Genomic DNA, 19,040 nt, shown 5'->3' on the forward strand with positions numbered 1-19,040 from the left:
AATGGCAACGTTCAATATATAAACACGAGGTCAGAAGGAATGGATATCGAGTCTCAGTACCTTTTTTTTGGTAATGTGTCAGTATTAGAGGCGAGGTTAGTCAATTAACCAATTAGCTGAATCAACCGCTTTAGATAATTGACGAATCACTATTTAATCCAAAGCCAGATTCACTTATTCCAGACAGTTTGAGCTTCTCACATGGACAATTTTCTGACATTTTATAAACCGAGAGATTAATCAAGACAGTAATGGACATATTAATCAATAACAATGATTAGCTGCTCCTCTGGCTTACAGCAGCAGCCGCTATCAGAGACGGTCAAGTAACAAAAAGCTTACTGCGAATATCCATCTGGTTGATAACAGGGAGTAATTCACCAAATTCTTCTCTTCAGATACAACTTCCGAGAGTTTATGCAAACTGATCTGACACCAGCACTGTCGCTCCTCCACCACCACATTTAAGAGCGTGAAGATTTGCTGTGCTGCTAAAAGACGACACAGTTGAAAGAATGCGATTGGTAGCGGTGAAACTCAACTTTGCTGTTGACTGGGATGACAAAGAAACAGTTTTTAAAGCTGCGTCACCCAAATTTATAAGATCAACCTTTCCAAAAGAAAATCAATCAAGAGAAAATTATACGCCCTTTTTGTGGTAAGCCAAGTATCTTTGGACTTTGAGCTGTGGGCCACGCTAAACAAGACATCTGTAAAAGTGCTCTCAGACACCAGCGTGGGTATTTGTCAATATCAGCCACATTTCCACTCAAAGGAACCAGGAACTTTAGCGGCAAGAACCTAGTTTTCTTGACTACACTGCTCCCCTACAATCCAGTGAGGGGCAGTAATATATAAGAATATACAACAAAAACTGCGCATAAAGCATTGGTGCAACAGTACACATGGAAAGGAAGCTGCAGATTTACAGCTTTGCAAATGTGTTATTCAGCAGTAGAAAAAAAAAATAAAAAAAGGAACGATCAGTAGCAGCAACGCAGATTCGTGAGCGAAAAGATTTTACAAGTCATTGCAGGGGAAAAAATATTGTTAAGTGCTCGACCAATGAGAAAAGTTCAGCACTGCAAGCCACACCTCCAAACTTCCTGTACTTCTGAAAAGTTATATAGAACTTTATGAGGGTGAAATATATTCCCGGAGATTAATTTCAAGAAACAGCTGTAATCTGACATCATATAGAGAAAAGACCTCATCAATTAACACAAACAAACAGAAATCCGTAATTGAAGTCGTCTCTGCAGCTCCTACGTCCCGCTTTTCTTAATCCTTTGATCAGATTTTCACACAGCTGCTCGTGTTGCATTTAATGTTGTGACAGAAAAGGTATTCTTCCGGTCTCAAGGTCTAACATTCACATCAGAAACATTTCAGACGACACTCTGCCTCAACGATGAGCATGAATCATGTTTGAATGGAAAAGCTTCCTGTTACAATAAGGTCCACACACAACACAACATACACACAAACCCTCGCCCAATCTCACTCCCCCACCAATGTTAAAAATAGCACTTCCATGCGTCTCTTGTCACCCTCTCCTCCTCTCCCCCCCCCCCCCCCCCCCCCCCCTTTCCCTTGCTTCTTCGCAGTCGTACTCTCACTAGTCCACCACCATCATCGCTCTCAGCCAGCAAACAATGGGGCGGTAGGTAGCCACAGAAACAAACACTGGGCCACAAAACCTGGTGGCTCTGATCTTTCACGCACCTCTCTCCTCTTCCTCCTCCTCCTCCACTCACCCTCTTCTTCTTCTTCTTCTTCTTACTCCCTCTCTATTGTGTCATTCGCTTTTTTTCGCTCCTACTCTTCTCCGCCACCTTATCGTGCCTCCTGCCAAATGCCAGCGCTGTCCATCACACCACCGCCTCACCGAGGATTGTGTGTGTTTTTGTTTGCCAACGTGTGCGCGCTCGCGTGTGTTTGTACATGCATCTGTGCGCCGCTCGTGCGCCTCATTCTCTTCCACTCTTCAGACAGCCATCTCCCACACTAAAACCTTTCCCTTCACAGCGCCGGGACAGGTCAGAGACAGACGGAGATGGAGATGGAGGAGTGGAGAGAGGGTGAATACAGGACGGCTGAATCACAAATCGGTTGAACGGCAGCCCAGCGAGAGAAGAGCCACAGATGAATGAACAGTGTGTGCTTCAGAGGCTCTGGTGGGTGTACGTATCGAGAGAGGAATAAACAGTGTTTGGAAAAATGTGAGGAAAATAAGGACATAGAAGCTGGAGGCCCAATCTGAAGCCTCCGTTATTACCTGTACAGTGAAATGCTTAATTAGTGGAGTCTGATGCAACGTGAATATTGATATTTGGCAAACTTTAAAATCTGATAATAACGAGACATTAAATAAAGCATTGTTGACTCATCAAAGCCATGCAAAAAAACATGTTTAGAAAAGTTAAACCAATTCAAACTTGGGTTATTTATCTAATGTATTGTTACGAATGTGGAGAGTAAGTTTTCAAAGTTCACAAAATAATAAAAGATCTTGAAAGAGGTGGTACAGTAATAACCACACACCAATAAAACAAACCAATCGTAATTTCCTGAGCTGGGATTATGAAAGTGATGTAAATACAGAAGTTAATTTTTTCTTGGTTGTGGATTCAAAGCGGACATGCAAAGATAAAAACCAAGTTTCTTTTTTTTTTTTAATCAGAATTTGTCCATTTTAGTGATTCCTCACGTGGTTGTAGTGCAGGAGCAAAAAGTCAAAGAATAACGCATTGTCTTTTCGGGCGTGGGTCGGAAATGGATGAATGAGAGACGAGAGATATAAGCTGAGGTTAAAAAAAAAAAAGAGTGGGTTTGGAGGTGATGCACAGAAGGGGGTCGGTCATACCTGGAAGAAGCCTGGGGGCATGGGACCACCTGGCATGGGTTCGTTGGGGGGCATGTTGCCCATCACAGGGCTGGGCGCCGCCGCCGCGCTCTGAAAAACACAGATAACAGCTGTGGTCAAGCTGTGGGTAAATGTGGTGCGTCCCATGTGAGCATTAGTGTGTGTGTGTGTGTGTGTGTGTGTGTTTTATTGGTATACAGTAATATTTATGTACATGATGCACTGGCCACCCGGTGACTAAAGGGGGCAGTGTCTGCACCTGCAATCTGGAATCACAGCCCCCCCCGCCTCCCCCCATCCCACCTCCCATTTAAAATTTGTTAATTCAAATGATTTTCTATTACAAAATTTAAACTGCCAACTCATCTCTATAACACTGACAGGAATGGAGAAAGAGAAGCAAAGAGGAAAGGTTCAGGAAGAACTAATTTCACTTGCTTTAGAGGAGAAAGGACCATAAAGAGAAAAGAAAAGAGAGAAGACTGAGTCAGCCCTGTCCTGTTAAAGCCAAATTATACTGTAGTTTGTTGTGACTATGACGCAGTTGGCATATTCAATATAACTCTTCTCCTATAAAAACACATTTCTGATGTTGGGTAACATCTTTCCACCAAACGCCATGATGAGCTCCCCTCTACAAAAATTCAATTGATATGCACCTTTCCTGGAGTATTTGCATTGGAGTTTGCAAAGAAAAGAACAGATGTAAAAAAAAATCTGAAGTGTATTTTCATAAACAATAAGCTACTGCATAAACATATAAAATATAAAAGCAACAATTTAAACACAGTCAAAAGTCGTGTGCAAATTAACCGAGTTCTTGTTTCCTTCTCAATTAAAAGACTGTGAGAAGTTTTATTTATATCCAAAGTAAGTTTTACTGTATCTTCATGAAGACGGATGAATAAAATGTGCCATCAGCCATCGAATTCCTGAAGAGCTGTTTTGAAGCTTAATGCGGGTTGACACTGGATGTTGCCATATTGGCAGAGTCTGACTTCTGGCTAACACACAAAATTGAAGTGGGGAGTGGGGATGAGGCTCGCTAATGACCTGTGATGGCAGCCACCAGTCATTCCAAGTGCCCATGGTCTTAAATATGTGTAACTTTAAAGCCTCATTAATATTAACACATATTATACACGTGTACAGTTGTAATGACAATTAGTTATTAAGACAAAAGCAGTTTTGTTGTAAGAAGTTGGGTGTTTTAAAAATGGAAGTCAATGGGAATTGACCCACTTTTGGAGCAGGCCTCAAGTGGCCATTTGGGGAACTGCAGTTTGGCACTTCCTGTAGAAGTTTGGGGGCCACATACAGCACAATTTAATCTCAGATGGGTTAGGGTTCCTTAAGTGGGTTAAAGATGTCTTCCATTTGTTTTAGTGCAAAGAAGAACAAGAACAAGTAAATTAGGAAGGAAAAATAAGTGTAATTTGGGCTCATTGCTGTTTTTTGTCCGCTTCTCTGACTGAAACAGTGGACAAATTAGGACTAAAAGCTACTTTCATTGGTAAAATTGCAGTATTCTGTGTAATTTTCGCACTTTGTAAATTCATTGCTGTGGGCCATATTAGACCCTCTGGGCCGTGTGTTTGACACCTGTGCTGCTGAAGGTTGGATGTTGAGATTTTAGTAAAGTTTAGCCTTGTAGTAAATCCTTTGCTTTGACTTCATTGCAAACAATAGTAGCACATGATGAATTTCACAAAGAGCTTATGTAGATTCTAATTTGAGGAAGCATTAAATGTCGTTTAATGTCCAGAGAGGCAGAAGGCAGAAATGTTTAAAAGCAACAAACATCTGTAACACTTAAAGATAATGAGAGCAGCTGCTGAACTAATGCTAATCCTATTACAACATGTTACAGCACAACTGTTTTTAGTCCTCTTTATGTCAGTCAAACAACACGAAGAACAAAACTAGAATCCAGAATAGAAAGGGTGGGGGGGTGGGGGAGGAGGGTGGGGGGTGATCCAGGCCGGGAGTTAAATATGATATAACTGTATTCTTGTCAACACACACACACACACACACAGAAGGAGACGCATGTTCAAAGTGCTTACATAAGCAAGCCGGAACAAACATGCACACATTCACGCAAACACATGGACGCGCAATCTCTCTCTCCGTCTCTCGCACACACACACACACACACACAGACACACAAAGAGTTGCATCACAGGCTCATAAAGTGCAGCCCTTCGGTACAGAACAGCAGACAGGGGAGAACCGCAGGCTACAGGACCAGAACAGGGAGGGGGTTTAAGACCCAGGGGAGGGAGTCACTCTCAAACACACACACACGTAAATGTGCACATCCACCGACACACCAGCACACACACACACCTAACGAACACATTATGTCCATGTGACACATTCTGTATGCTTGGACAACAACGCATACTACCAATTACACGCATATACACAAATACACCCGCTGCCCTTCTTCTCCTATCTGAAACCAACACACATTAAAAAAAAAAAAAAAAAAAACGAAGAATCACACACCTCCCCCCATCTTTATGCTAATTCTGCTAGTGAACATGAGCAGGCCACTGAGTCCCTGGGGAAGAAGCAGGGTCGGCTGCCTCCTTTTCCATCCTCCCTCCTTTCTTCTTCTTCTTCTTCTTCTTCTGCACACTTTTCCCTCAATCTTTTCTCCCCCGACCCCCAACTCATTTTTTTTTTTTGGCACACTGACGCATGCACACATACACAAACACGCACACCTTCCCTGTGCCCCAACCCCTATACTATTCCTCCCCATCACAACCTCTCCTCCCCTCAGTCCCCCCCCCCCTCTCCCCCCTCAGTAGGGTGTCAGCAGCTTGCAGAAGCTGTTGCTATGGAGACAGGTCCTATCTGCACTCTGTCCCCCTGGCATCCCCCGCTCCAGGAGCGCAGAGAGAGAGAGAATAAGAAGATGCAGGAGAGAGTGAGATCGAGAGAGTGACTCGGAAGATACGAGACAGAAAAGGGAGAAAATATGAGGAGAGAGGAGGGAGAGAGAAAAAAAAACTGCAAAGAATTAAATGCAACAAAAAGCGAGATTTCAGTTTGCAATCAATCATTTGCTCACAATATTTTTATGGACAACTAACGACCATTTATCTGCTCAGATGTTCCCCAATTTGCTGATTGAAAATGAATGCGTGCAGATTGAGCCACCAGCGAAGAAGAGGGTAGATTTAGTATGCAGTAGAGGTTTATTATAACCAACTGGCCTGCGGAAATACAAAAAAAAAAAAAAAAAAAAAAAGATCCAACGGGGCTCTCTTAGTTTTTATATAGACACAGTGCTGTTTATATCTACCTTTAAATTTCAACTCTGTGCTCAAGAAGCCAGAGACAGTCAAAAAATTAATAAATAAATAAATAAAAGACAAGCACCTTGAATCAGAAACACGCAACTCACAGAGAAAGTAAATCTGAAGGAATTTGTCTAGTTGGCATCTCTGCAGGTAAACAATGACAGCTAATGCACAAATAAGACGCAGCTATCGAGACAAGTGTGCACCTTTATGTAAAGAAACAAGACAGTGTTCCACAGGAGACATTAGTGCTGCACTAATTAGTTGATAAAACAGACGTGGCTTTTTCTTTTTTTTTTTTTGAAGTTGAATTATTCATTTTCTCCTTACTTCATAAAGCACGAAAAAGAAAAAAAAAAAAAAATCTGCAAATGAAGGAGTAGCACCGGGTGGCAACACAAATTGGAAGAGCTTTAATGCCTGACATGGCAGCAGGAAGGAGAATAATATGTTTCTTTCATTGAAGCCAGCTGAAAGTTCAACAAAACCCACGGGACACATTTTCAAATGCTTGGGAATATTTACACTGTTTAAACTGTAAACTATATTTTAATGGCCTTCCTTGGCAGCGTTGAACTAACACTGTGTCAAACATCCTGGAGCCACATCTGCACAAAAATAATATTAGGTAAGGGTTTTTTTTTATACGTTACCTGACCATCAGTAATACCACAGACCTGAAGTGTAGCTCATGTAGTACATGAACTCTGGATGAAGAACTTCTACCTTTAGCATTTATTTTAATTTCAATACAGTATCATATAACCTCTAAAAATCTACCGACTGCTCCACTAACTGAAGAACTAAAAGCTAATCTACACAACTTAAAATGTAGGAACGTAACTATGGTTTGCTGGTATTTTAACAGCCAGCGCGCAGGTTTCTCTTTCTGTAACCTCAGACCAACACTTTAATTGTTTGCCTCGGTCAACAGGGAGCTCTGTGAATGTCATCCCACTTTCCCTCCTCGTGCTTCCTGTTTCTCTCTGCTGCACGCTACACACACACACACACACACACACACACACACACACACACACACACACACACACACACACACACACACACGTCACAAGTAGGCGGTGTGGTGGGCTACTGTAATAGCAGCGTCCCTCGTTTGGCTCTGCTTGAGAATGTTTGTTGGAAGCTTTCCTCGCTTTCCTATCACCACTTCTGTGTTTATACAGCTCTAAAAAAAAAATCAATTAACGTTCAATTATCAAGTATATTCGATCACAAAGCACCCCCTGAAGATGTTGAAGACATTTTATAGTCCTGACAATTGATAGAGAAGACTAATGCAGACTAACTGATGTAGATTATTGAACTCTTGCAGGTGTTCATTTCCCCTACATGGGCCTCCCTTCACTAACTTCCACAAAGTCTTTGGATCAATTCTGAGATTTCATTGTTTTGATTTGATTGGCCCAAAGTTATCCTGCAACTGCACATCCCAGTAAAGTCGCCCAGGTCTGATGACCACTTGTTTCTGGTTGTTCCAAGAACAAGGTTTCAATAACAGGGGAGATCATGTCGCCGCGGCTGCAGGCCCCCCTCCCCAAAATCTGTCTCCGCATGTTGGACAGGCCCAGACACAGTCAGCTTTCATAACCTGTCTTGAAACTAATTTATTTTAAAATTAATTTAATCATGCATTTTAATTTTGAACCTAAAATTTCTTCCATTTCCTCGTTTTTGTAAGTGATTGTGCAGTAACTTAAACGTGCATTATAATAAAAAAAATTGACAGTGATAGGTATGCTGATTATAAAAGGTACAATATTTGGTCTTAATGTTAAATATTCACTCAGCTTTAATTGAGATACAGTCACCTCATCCATGGCAAAATATTTTAAACTAATCTTCATGGAGATTTGAGGGCGCAGTGTTGTCCTTTATTTCCCTCCTCGGTGCGAACCCACAATCTACCACTAATAAGCTAACTGCCTGGCATAGTACCGTATGTAGATGGACTACACAGAATAGCATTGATCCCTCCCTCTCCATTTCCCTCTCCCCTTCTCTCACCCATAGCACCTACCGGACAGATCAATAGTGCTCAACACATTATTGACCTCCGCCTGATACCTTTCACAGGGATAAAGACAGAGACATAAACACTGGATGGAGAAAGGGGAGAGGTGGGAAGAGACAGCGAATGTATCCATGTGTGTGTGTCTGTATTTATGTGTGTCCCTGCCTGGAGAGGTACTAATCTACATTCTGGTTCACACTGATATGTACCTCATCACTGTCTCCTTGACCCGCTGTCCTTAGCGCACGGAGAGGGGGAGAGGAAATCGAGGGGGGGGGGGGGGGGGGTAAGAGTGGGAGACAGTGAGAGTGTGGAGAGAGAGCGAGAGAAAGAAAAACAGCTGACTGTGGTGATCTAGCTAATTTATCAGCCCAGTCAAAACAGTGTGTTTCGCTTTGGAGCAACAGGATATGGCTGCTACTCTCTCCGTCACGTCTGACAAACAAATGCACACGCACAAACACCAGCGGACGAGATCTCCTAAAAACCCCAGCTGGTCTTGGAAACTGGCACAACGTGTGCACCGACCGCTTCCCCAAAAAGCCGCTGCCAAGGTAGCAGGACTGAACCAGACGGGCTGGTTTGCGCACGCATACAAGCGCGTGCGCACCCACCGGATGACAGCACTAATACATGCAGCAGACACAACATCCACTTAGCCAACGCTCCGGAGAGAAGGCAGAAGGACCAGAAAGACAAGAATATGAAGAGAATAAGAACTATTGTGGAGCTGAATATAGCTTTAACTCAAGGAGGAGGAGGAATTTAACAAACCTGATTATGGATTGTACTCTGTACTTCTTTTCTAAAAGCAATAAAATCAGCAGTTGTCCAAAGGGAAGATAGACAAAACAGGCAAGAAGTTAAGTTAAGCAGCAGGATAGGGCACTTCTGGCAGATAGAGCAATCATTCACTTCCTGGGGAGTCAGTGAAAGGAAATAGATCAAGTTTTAGGAGTAACGCGAGACTGATTTTCCATTTCTATACGGTCAGATCATGACTTGAAATAATTATTATCGTTCTATATTATACTGTTGGATGTTTACTTCCAGAAACAAAAGTTGGCTGTAACGACCCCTCATCTTGTGTCTGGACTAAGAAAGTTGCGCTTGAACACAACTCTTAGGCCGTGTTCACACGTACAAAAACAATCCTTTTTTCTGCGTTATTTTTTTCTTGGCGTCGAAACAAGTATTTCTCCGTAAATTGCAAAACCACGTCCAGCTGTAGAAAGGCTGTAGTATATATGCCCGGCCTATGTGTGGCGCTGCTTCTGCTAGAGACCTCAACTGAAAAAAAGAAGAAGAGGAGGTGGCGCATGCGCATCAAACCCGATTATGGTTCGTAATCCTTTTTTAGCTCATCGTAGTAGCAAAGCAACAGCATATATTGACGTAGCCAACCAGCAAGGGTCAATATCTAATGCAACACCATCACAAGCCTGTAGTCCACCATTAATGTTGACATAAGTCGTAGCGGGCTAAAGGGGGGGTGACATCGTCACGTTCGTATCAGGCTGTTCACTTGAATGAAAAAAAAAGGAACCGCACAGGCTCCATATTTCATTTTTTTCATTTTTCTAAACATGGCCTAAGAGGTAGCTGATAGCATCTGTCTTAGCCCAGCAGGTGGCAGATGTCTCATTTGAAAGGAGGAACCGGAAGAGCCGCCATTAGCTGGGAGGGTAGGAAGCTCGAAAGAGCTACAAACCGTCGCTAAGAATACAGAACTGCACAATAATCGGCCTCACAGAGATATTTTGCCACGTATTGGCAGAATCATCCGTTGGATATCCAACTAGTGGCAACTCAGAAAAACCAAGTCACAGATTGTCATCAATAGCCTGATTATGGCTGATGTGATGACCAGGATGCACATGATTGGTGCATCATCGTCTGAAGGTGCATTAATAAGAACAGAGCTGAACTGCAGTTAAGAAAAGCCCCATAACACACCAAAAAGTGATGTTTTGTATTGTTTGCCATTTGATTACATTGTTTTATATGCTAATCGGATAATATGAATTTCACATTCGTGTATATATATCTTTATGTCTAAAATATAAAGAAAAAACTCACTCTCTCTGCTTTGACATTTGCTCGCAGACATTCATTTTCACAAATACCACAACTGTCTCTCGGTTGTGTCTGCACGTTGCCTACACTGCCCTCTCCTCCTCAGCGCTACTAGGCATTGTGGGTAAACATCTAGATTAGCCAATCAATCTTCTCTCAGGAACAGGGGCAGTAGTGGTAGATGGGGAGGGAGGGAGGGAGGGAAGGAGGAGAGGGTCGGGGAACAGAGAAAGGGAGTCGGAGAGAGGGAGTGAGCGATAAGCCAAGTGAGATGAGAGGGGGCGGACTGGTGTGTTCGGTGAAAGAGAGAGTTAAGAGGTATATAGTGGAGAAGGATGGTAAGAAAAAGAAAAGAGGTGTGGGGAGAAGAACGGGAACAGAGAGGAAGGAGGGGGGGGGCAGGGAAGGGAGATGCAGATGTGGGGGTGTCGTGGAGAAACCGCAAGCTGCATGAAAACATGCTATGGAGAGGCAGAAGTTGCACCAAATGAGAGAGAGAGGAAGAGCAGAGAAGGAGAGAGGGAAAAGTGATAAATGTAGGCAGATGTGTAAAGAAAGAGTGAAAAAAAAAGTAGTAAGAGCCTCACAAAATCTGAAGCAACACATCTGCAGATTGAGACTGAACACTAACAGCTGGTGGCTGTGATTTAACACTATACCTGCACACCCACTTACAAGTCATTACAAAGGAGGAACTTCTTTTGAAACTAAATAAGAAAATAAATATAATTTCACAGCGCACTGGCAACATATTTAAGAACCGAGTGAATTGATCGAGCTATTCACCTCTCATGCAAACGGCCTCATCACCCAACATCTGGCTCGCAACGCTGCTGACAAATTTCCCCAAAGGAAATGCAGACAACTGAACTTAACAAAAGAAAAAACGCAAACATCCAGGAAAAGTTTAAAAAAAAAAAAAAAAAGGAAGGAAAGGAAATTAAAAAAAAAAAGTAAAACCTTTACGCTGCTTTCACACTTCTAATCAAACCAGCAAATTAACCGACGTACAACATGTTTGAATAATGTAACACGTGTTGTATAATTAAAGCGGGAGATAACATGCATGCCAATTAAAATTAATAGAGATTAATAGAAGGCGTGCAAGTGACACAACTCAACATAAACAGACGGAAGTAACACGAAATTCCTCGCGGTCCCACTTCACATTTGTGTCGTCAAATAAAAACAGTCGAATCAAAATTAGATGGCGAGTAAACACTGTATTAAAAGGCCTGTTAAGCTATCAATTAAACAAAAGCCTGTTTAAAGACATCAATTAAAAGCATGTCAAAAATAATGATATGAATCTGTACATGCGGGGAAAATTCAGTTCTGTGGAACTGTTAAACCCTGTAAGGCTGCATTTTTCTAATGTTAACTAGCAAAACCCCTGTATTACTTATATAACCAGTAACCAGACATCTGGAAAAAATAGCCTTGACTGTAACCAAAACCCTCTGCCATGTCTCTGCATCCAGCGGAGGAAACTGTAATAATGTTCCTTAAATGTTAGCATGCAATCGAGCAATCCCCAAAAGACTTGAGAAAACTCTTTTGAGGGAAGGTGAAATTTCTTTTGGCTCATTCTTTTGAAACCAGTAGAAAAAGGACCCGTGCTCAGAGACTAGCCTCGGGGGGCTGGAGCCAAAATTAAACCGGTCCCGTCTCATTCGCTTTATCACTGTTAGGAGCAGACAGCAAAGCAACCGTGCAGCACGCCCATCTACATCTATACACAGGGTTAACTGGAAGGAGGATGCGAGCCCTTCCACCCTCCTTCTACGGGCCGGTTGCCAAAGATGCCCCCCATCCACACACACACACACACACACACACACACACACAAGCACACACAAATCCCTGGCTTAGCCTCGGCCCAGTGCTGGGATTACCGGATTAGAACTCTATTCCATTATCTCCCCACACTATACAGTGCGCACACACACACACACACACACACACACACACACACACAATGCCACACTGTCTCGGCCAGAGAGAAACAGGCTGAAGACAGTCACACAATGTCAATCACAACAGATGACATTTACACACAAGAGCCTACAGCTACAGTTTCTCCTCAAGCTGGAGAGAGAAAAAAAAATGCAACACTTTACGTTGTAATTAGAACGATGGAGTTGTAATGAGCAAGTCGCCACCTCGCTCAACTATCCTTGGGCAAAACACTGAATCCTTACAAACGCTGGGAAGCCATCTGACCCCGACCTTTGACCTCCACGTGCAGCTTGAATAGAGAATTTCTTGTTTTTTTCTGCGCTCATAATTCCTCAAGGATGCACACTTATAAAAACACTAAGTGTAAACTGAACTTCTGAATTAAAAATCAATGCAGTCGGGTCAATTTATACGTACGTAGCAAAAGAAAACACAGTTTATAATTTGATATGCTCTAGCGCAGTGGTTTTTTCAGTGATGTACCCCCTAACCAGAGAAAAAATATGTAAAACACAGCATTCTAGCAACAGTGTCCTATTTATTAAACTGTACAAAACATTGTTCATCTTTTCTAATTTTTGAGTTGATATTATTTTTTATTTATTTTAATGTAATTTTAAATCTCACGTACCCATTTAAGAACCACTGCTCTAGTGATCCTAGAGAAACTATGCGTTACAAAGAGAGAAGAGTGATGTTGAGTGTCCGTAAATCTTTAAAGTAAAAGTGACGTTCATCTCTCTACGCTGAAGATGGAAAACTCTATCATTGGTTCTTTGATAAAAAGGTAAAACATTAAAAACTTTTTGTATTTCTATATGTGGAGTGAAACTACGGATCAGAATTAAGGGGGAACTATAAATACGTGGCGTCCACCAGGTATAGGGAAGAAGGACGGTCTGAATATGTCTAGATATACAAGTTTACAGGAAGTAAATATTAAATGGAGAAGGAGCAGAATTAAATAAGCATAAGGCTCCTTCCTACTCCTTCTCGAACATGTTAGACTAATATTGTTCAAAAGTTGTTTTCTTTGTTTTGTTTTTTAGTATTAAATGTTTGAAACAAAGCTTTCATTCAATTCAAACTATTAAAATTTTAAGCTTGAACGATCATTATGCGTTTCTGTACAGTCCTGTCATTCTATGTTAAGTAATATTGGTACAAAAGGTAGAATACAAGAAGGTGAAAAACCCTCGTGCACGACTACGTTTTACTTTGTGTGCAGCCAGCTGGGGAATATTGATAGCTTAACGGTTTTGTACCCTTTCGATGACGTTTCAGGTGGCTGGATAATGCTCTGGTGACACTGCACATTGCAACAAAAGAGAAACACTGATTGCAAAGTAACCATATTATGTCCTCTCGTAATTGTCTTTGAATCAGCAGAACAGCCAATGTGACCCATTTCTCATAATTCTGACTCATTTTGTTCTTTGTTATTTTTCACAACATCTCTCTTAGTTGTTCTATTTTTCTGAATCATCTTCAAGTTTAGTTCTTTATTGATGGCCCTTAAGAAATAAGAAAGAATCGGCTTGAGACTGAACTTCTTCCTCCTACGGCTGCTAAGACTTTAAAAACTTTTTTTAATTTTAATTTTAATATGCAGTATTTTGCCATTTTGCCTTTATTTGACAGGATTGGTTCATGTCAGGGTAAACGGATTCTCGTCAGGTTTTTGTGAGTTAATTCAAACAGCACCGAGAACTGAATTGATAATTAAATAATCATTAGAATCCTACTCTGTGCCAAGAGTAACATGGCGAAACATGCAGTTAAATTAGCGTCTGCTTTGCTGCTATCTTGTAAAACTTGCAGCTAATGTCCTAACGTCAAATGAACAAGACTCGAGAATCCTCTACCTGCAGCTGCTGCATCCACTTCAAGATGCTTCTACACACTTGAGCTAGCTATTAAAATGTTTACGTGCGCATCCAGAGACATAGGAAAAAAAAAAATAATCCACAGCGTCCGCTTTTCTGCACAATTCGGCGTAAATAATGCGGAGGCTGCGTTGAACCGCTGTGGTGAAGCTTTAGATTTACCAAGGCCTCAACTATGGTCTTGAACGTTAAGTAGGGACTGTAAGAAAGGCCTCATGGACGCCATCCGTAGGACAACTAGGGTCATCCTTAGAGGGGCCCACTGAGGTGGTTCAGGGATCTGTTGAGGATGCCTCCTGGAAGCCTCCATTTGGAGGTCCAATGGGCACAGCTAACTGGGAGAAGACCATGGTGTGCAGCCAGAATTTGTTAAGAGGGATTATATGTCTCAATTGGACTAGGGAACAGTTTGGGATTCCTCAACTGGAAATGAAACGTGTAGCGAGGGAAAGGTACATCTGTAATATTATGGTCAGCCTGTTGCTACCACCATGTCTTATAATAAACAGTTGACAATAGATGAATGTTTCTATGTTCAGGAAAATAAAGAGGTGTTGGAGGAGTCAATCACTTACATAGTCATGGAAGGCCTTCGCCTCACTGGAGTGTTCACATGTCTCCCTTCGGTCTGGAGCTGCACAATACAAATCCCAGAATACACTGAAATGGAGAGTGTGGGGTGTTTGGAGAGGAGGGGGGGGTTGGGAGGAAGAGAAGAGGTCAAAGGTTACCAAACAAAGCAATACAAGCAAATGTGTAACAGCTATTCAGAACCCATTCACACACTTCCACTATCTCCCTGGCGCTCTTAAACTACCTCTCACACACTTGAGCATCATTGTAAGTGGGACACAATGCCAGTGTCGCCCCCTCAATCTACCTCGCACTCACTCAAAGTACACACACACACACACACTCGCTTGCATTACCATACTTGCATGGACTTCTGATTAGCGGCGTCTTTGTGTTGACCCCACACTTTTGCCGTTACACTGACTTAACCAAACAGATCAATGTTAGCCTAATCACTGAAATATGCTCTTTCCTCTAGTGACGCCTGATAAACGGAGCCATCGTGAAGAATTTCCCTCGTTGTTTGATACTTACCAGGAAACGCAACAGCAGTGGACACACATACACGTTAAGTGTTTCAATGCGCGTTTCTTCATTGACGTATCTGGACACTTTAGGTAGACAAATGACATACACGTGGCTAACAACTGCGCTAACTGCCCGCGTGCTGCCTGTATAAGAGGTCCTAACCGAATCATTCTTTGTGCATTGATTTAGTGGAAGTGCTATTAAACCCGGTGAAACAGCAATGTGGCTAACGAGAGGACTAATGAGGCAGCCACTTCACACATCCAGGCAATCTGCAACAGTCACAGACATGTTGAATCCCCAAAATCGGGACGTTTTACGCGTGCCGGTGAGCTTCCTGACACGCGGCTAAATTTCTAGCTCAAACAATTAAACGTTTAAATGTAAACGTTTGATACTTGCAATCATTTTATTACATCCAACGCGTTCAAAGAAAGAACCTCTGAGAACAAACTTATTCTTTAGCATTAACGTGCCTTGTATGCTTTCAGATTATTATTCTGTTCCTTTATTTCCGTCTTATTAAAACATGTCCTTGCTCTCATATTGCTGATGTTGCTCTATAGGCTCGACGCTCATTCTACTTACTCAGCAGAGAGACTCCCCCTCAGGTGAAAACTTACACCAGATACTGTACTTTTTAAGACCATTTAAGGGTATATTTACAAGTCTGTAAGTTTAAATCCACAGGTTTTTAAAATATGTACCTTTGTAATTTGTAGTTTCTAGTTTCAGAACAGAGTGTTCTTCAGTGATGCACAGTTCCTGAAGACATTGCTGTGATTGGATTTTCCCTTTTTATTTTACTTGTAAAGACTCAAAAAAATGCTAGAAAACTTGCTACGAAGCCCAAAGAGCTAAAGCCTTCAGTTTATTTTTTATAAATTAGCTTTAAAAGAATAAGAATTTTCCTTATAGTGAGGCTGGCATGTGTACTTTAGTTTCACTCATCCCTATAAGGCTTATTACTTTGAGGGGCCGCTGGTTTCTCACAAGATCATACGACAATTCATTTTGCCAGAGTTTGAACTAACTTCTATCAGGAGTTCAACCGCTGAGCTTCCTACAAGGAACTGCTGGCAGATCGAGGTTTGTTTTAGGTGTGTCTGCATCTGAGAGGTTGATATGTACTGTATGTTCTCTTTTTTTTCTGCACAACAAACCATCTGAAGCCACAATATCCTGCTACTGTACAAACAGCGTAATTTAGTTTACCAATGGTTTAAGGAAATATTTAGCGTCGGAACCATTTTGCAACCAAGTAAGTGTTAAATTTCTGACGCATAACTACCTCATTCAGATTAAAAATGCCTAATTTTGACTATTTTAAAAAGGGGGTGAGACTCTTCAGCTGCTTCTATTCCTGCTTAAATTATCTCCTGTCCTGGCTCAGACTCTCGTCTCCTTCCTCTTCAGATGCTTAGAAACTATGTTGGGGAAGTCCAGAAACGACTGAGTCACGTCTTGCATGGACACAGGCATGAAGTTAAGCTTTAACAATCTGGGAGGCAAACTAATTTTGCATTTGAAAACCCAAGATACACCTGAACCGAGTAATCAGGAAACACGTAATAAACGTGATTACTGGTCATGTGCATGTAACTGCGGGGGAGATCCGAAACAACAACTGAAACCGCTGATCAGTGCTTGAGGTGTTGACCCCCGGAGGTCAAATCTTAGCCAGGGGCAGAAATGACAGGAGAGGGGGAAGGAGCAAGACAGCGGAGGGAGAGGTGACACAAAGGAAGCAGGAATGCAACGGGTTAATCTGCTAAGAATCCCTCTCCCACGTGAACAAAGGGGGAAAAGTGGGAGGTGGGGGGCACACAAAGAGTGACGAAAGGGTGAGGTGGTGGAGGAGGAGGAGGGGATTGTAAGGGGGTGGGGGTGGGGGGGGGGGGGGGGGGTCCATTCCCTTACCATCTGGATCTATTGTTTCAGAAACGGGGGTGAAGGGTGGAGAGCTGGAGGAGGGGAGAGAGGAGAAGACGGGCAAGGAGGGGAAGGGAGGAGGGGGGGTCACGCCCTCAGTGAGTCTGGTCAACCCCAAGGCTGAGGCTCTACCAGACCTCCTACTTCTGGAAGTCATTTTTAATCACAAATAAGCACAATTAAATTAAAATCTAGCATCTAAATGTTTCTTTAGCTCAACATATTCAAAATTTGAATACGTCTCTTTCAGGGCCATGACAGCTCAAGTGAGGCTACCGTTTGTGCATATTACAGCAATGAATTATGTAGGGTCAAGATAGATGCTGGAGCCCTATCAAGTGTGTGTATATGCAGGGAGGAGGGGGATGCACAGCTTAAAACATGCACTGTAAAAAAAAAAAAAAAAAAAAAAAAAAAATCTGTTTACACAGTCAAGCAAATAAAATGGACACGCTTATCCAAACAAACACGAGTAACATGGGAGAAGAGGCTTCTCGTACGGCAGAGAGTGAAACTTACCACCACCACGAATGGAGGAATCCAGGGGGCTCCCCTAATGTAATATTCTTCTCCCATCGAATCTGAGAGGAGAGGAGAGGAGAGGAGAGGAGAGGAGAGGAGAGGAGAGAAGAGAAGAGAAGAGAAGAGAAGAGAAGAGAAGAGAAGAGAAGAGAAGAGAAGAGAAGAGAAGAGAAGAGAAGAGAAGAGAAGAGAAGAGAAGAGAAGTCACTCGTGGCCACTAGAGAGAGGATTATGTCTGCAGGTCCAGGGGTTAAGAACATATAATCAGTCAGTCTCAAACTGTCAATGGCCTCTGACGTGAAGATAGGCATCTTTCTGGCTCTGTCGATCTCCATCTCCCTGACTCTCTCCTTTCTATTAGACTGCAATCCAGCTCCACTTGTCAAATGTGGAGTACATTCATGAATCCGGAGGTTAACTTACTCATTCACTGTGGGCCCGCCTGCACCCAGAAGCGAAATAGCAACACAAACAACACAACAAAATGTCTACATCGCTAGGTTTTTACTTCTCCGCTTCACCAGGACTCACCGTGGTGGACAGTGATCGTGATCTGGTGTAACTTTATAGGATTTCCTTATAAAATATTGATGCAACACCTTGCACTCAGTAATCATGTTTAGCATGTTTTCACTGGCCATGTACGTCTGAGAGAGTGTACACCGTTGTTAATGGTGTACCGCGGTAGGGATATAACAGAAGAAAGCTGATGAGCATTCGCTCGTCATCGACGGCGTCTTACCTCGGACAGGAAGGTCTGTGCTGACTTCTGTGCTCCCACATGTAGCAGGTACTCGTACACATATAACGCTAACCTGAAATTAAAAAGGAGAAGAATTTAAGTGACGAAATACAATTTACATTTTTACTATAAGTGTGAAGATAACATTTAACAGGCAAATTAGAAAATGTGGCTTTGAGTTGTTGGCCTCCGAAAGTAGGAGGAAGTGTATAACCTACTGAAAATGATACATTAAAGTACATTTAGGTTTTCTTACTTTCTTTCTTAACCAATAAAATGTTTGTCTGCATACCTGTCATTCTAACAGGTGTGCGTCTGCAGTGTGAATGAATAAGCCATTGTTGTCGCAAGGCTTGTCAGCAAAATTAGTTTCATTTTCAATGTAGTTCAAAGTAAATGTGGATCTAAAGCTTTCAACAGACTGGCTCCTTATAGTTTCCCCATTATAGATGGTAACCAATAGTTGGTAGTTTTTCGGTATTGACTGGTTTGACGTTCCAAGCGAGTTAATCCGATGCTTAGAGATACACTGACTGCCCACAAGAGAGAATCGTCACACTTCCTTGAACACATTGCATGAAAACCACCATTTGTACAAGCTAAGCTA

General features: G+C 42.2%; 1 protein-coding gene across 5 annotated transcripts in view; it reads right to left on the minus strand.

The window, feature by feature from the left end:
• Positions 1 to 19,040, minus strand: part of zgc:110158 (uncharacterized protein LOC553590 homolog) — a 36,654-nt gene that overhangs the window by 11,255 nt on the left and 6,359 nt on the right. For all 5 annotated transcript variants that reach the window (XM_047611177.1, XM_047611175.1, XM_047611174.1 and 2 more), the window contains exons 2-5: positions 18,434 to 18,506; positions 17,689 to 17,750; positions 14,712 to 14,796; positions 2,867 to 2,956 (exon numbers count right to left, since the gene is read on the minus strand). In XM_047611177.1, coding sequence (XP_047467133.1) covers positions 2,867 to 2,956; positions 14,712 to 14,796; positions 17,689 to 17,750; positions 18,434 to 18,506 — 310 coding nt within the window. The remainder of the gene's footprint in view (positions 1 to 2,866; positions 2,957 to 14,711; positions 14,797 to 17,688; positions 17,751 to 18,433; positions 18,507 to 19,040) is intronic.

Source organism: Mugil cephalus, chromosome 17, assembly GCF_022458985.1.
Source record: "Mugil cephalus isolate CIBA_MC_2020 chromosome 17, CIBA_Mcephalus_1.1, whole genome shotgun sequence".
NCBI classification, from domain to species: domain Eukaryota; kingdom Metazoa; phylum Chordata; class Actinopteri; order Mugiliformes; family Mugilidae; genus Mugil; species Mugil cephalus.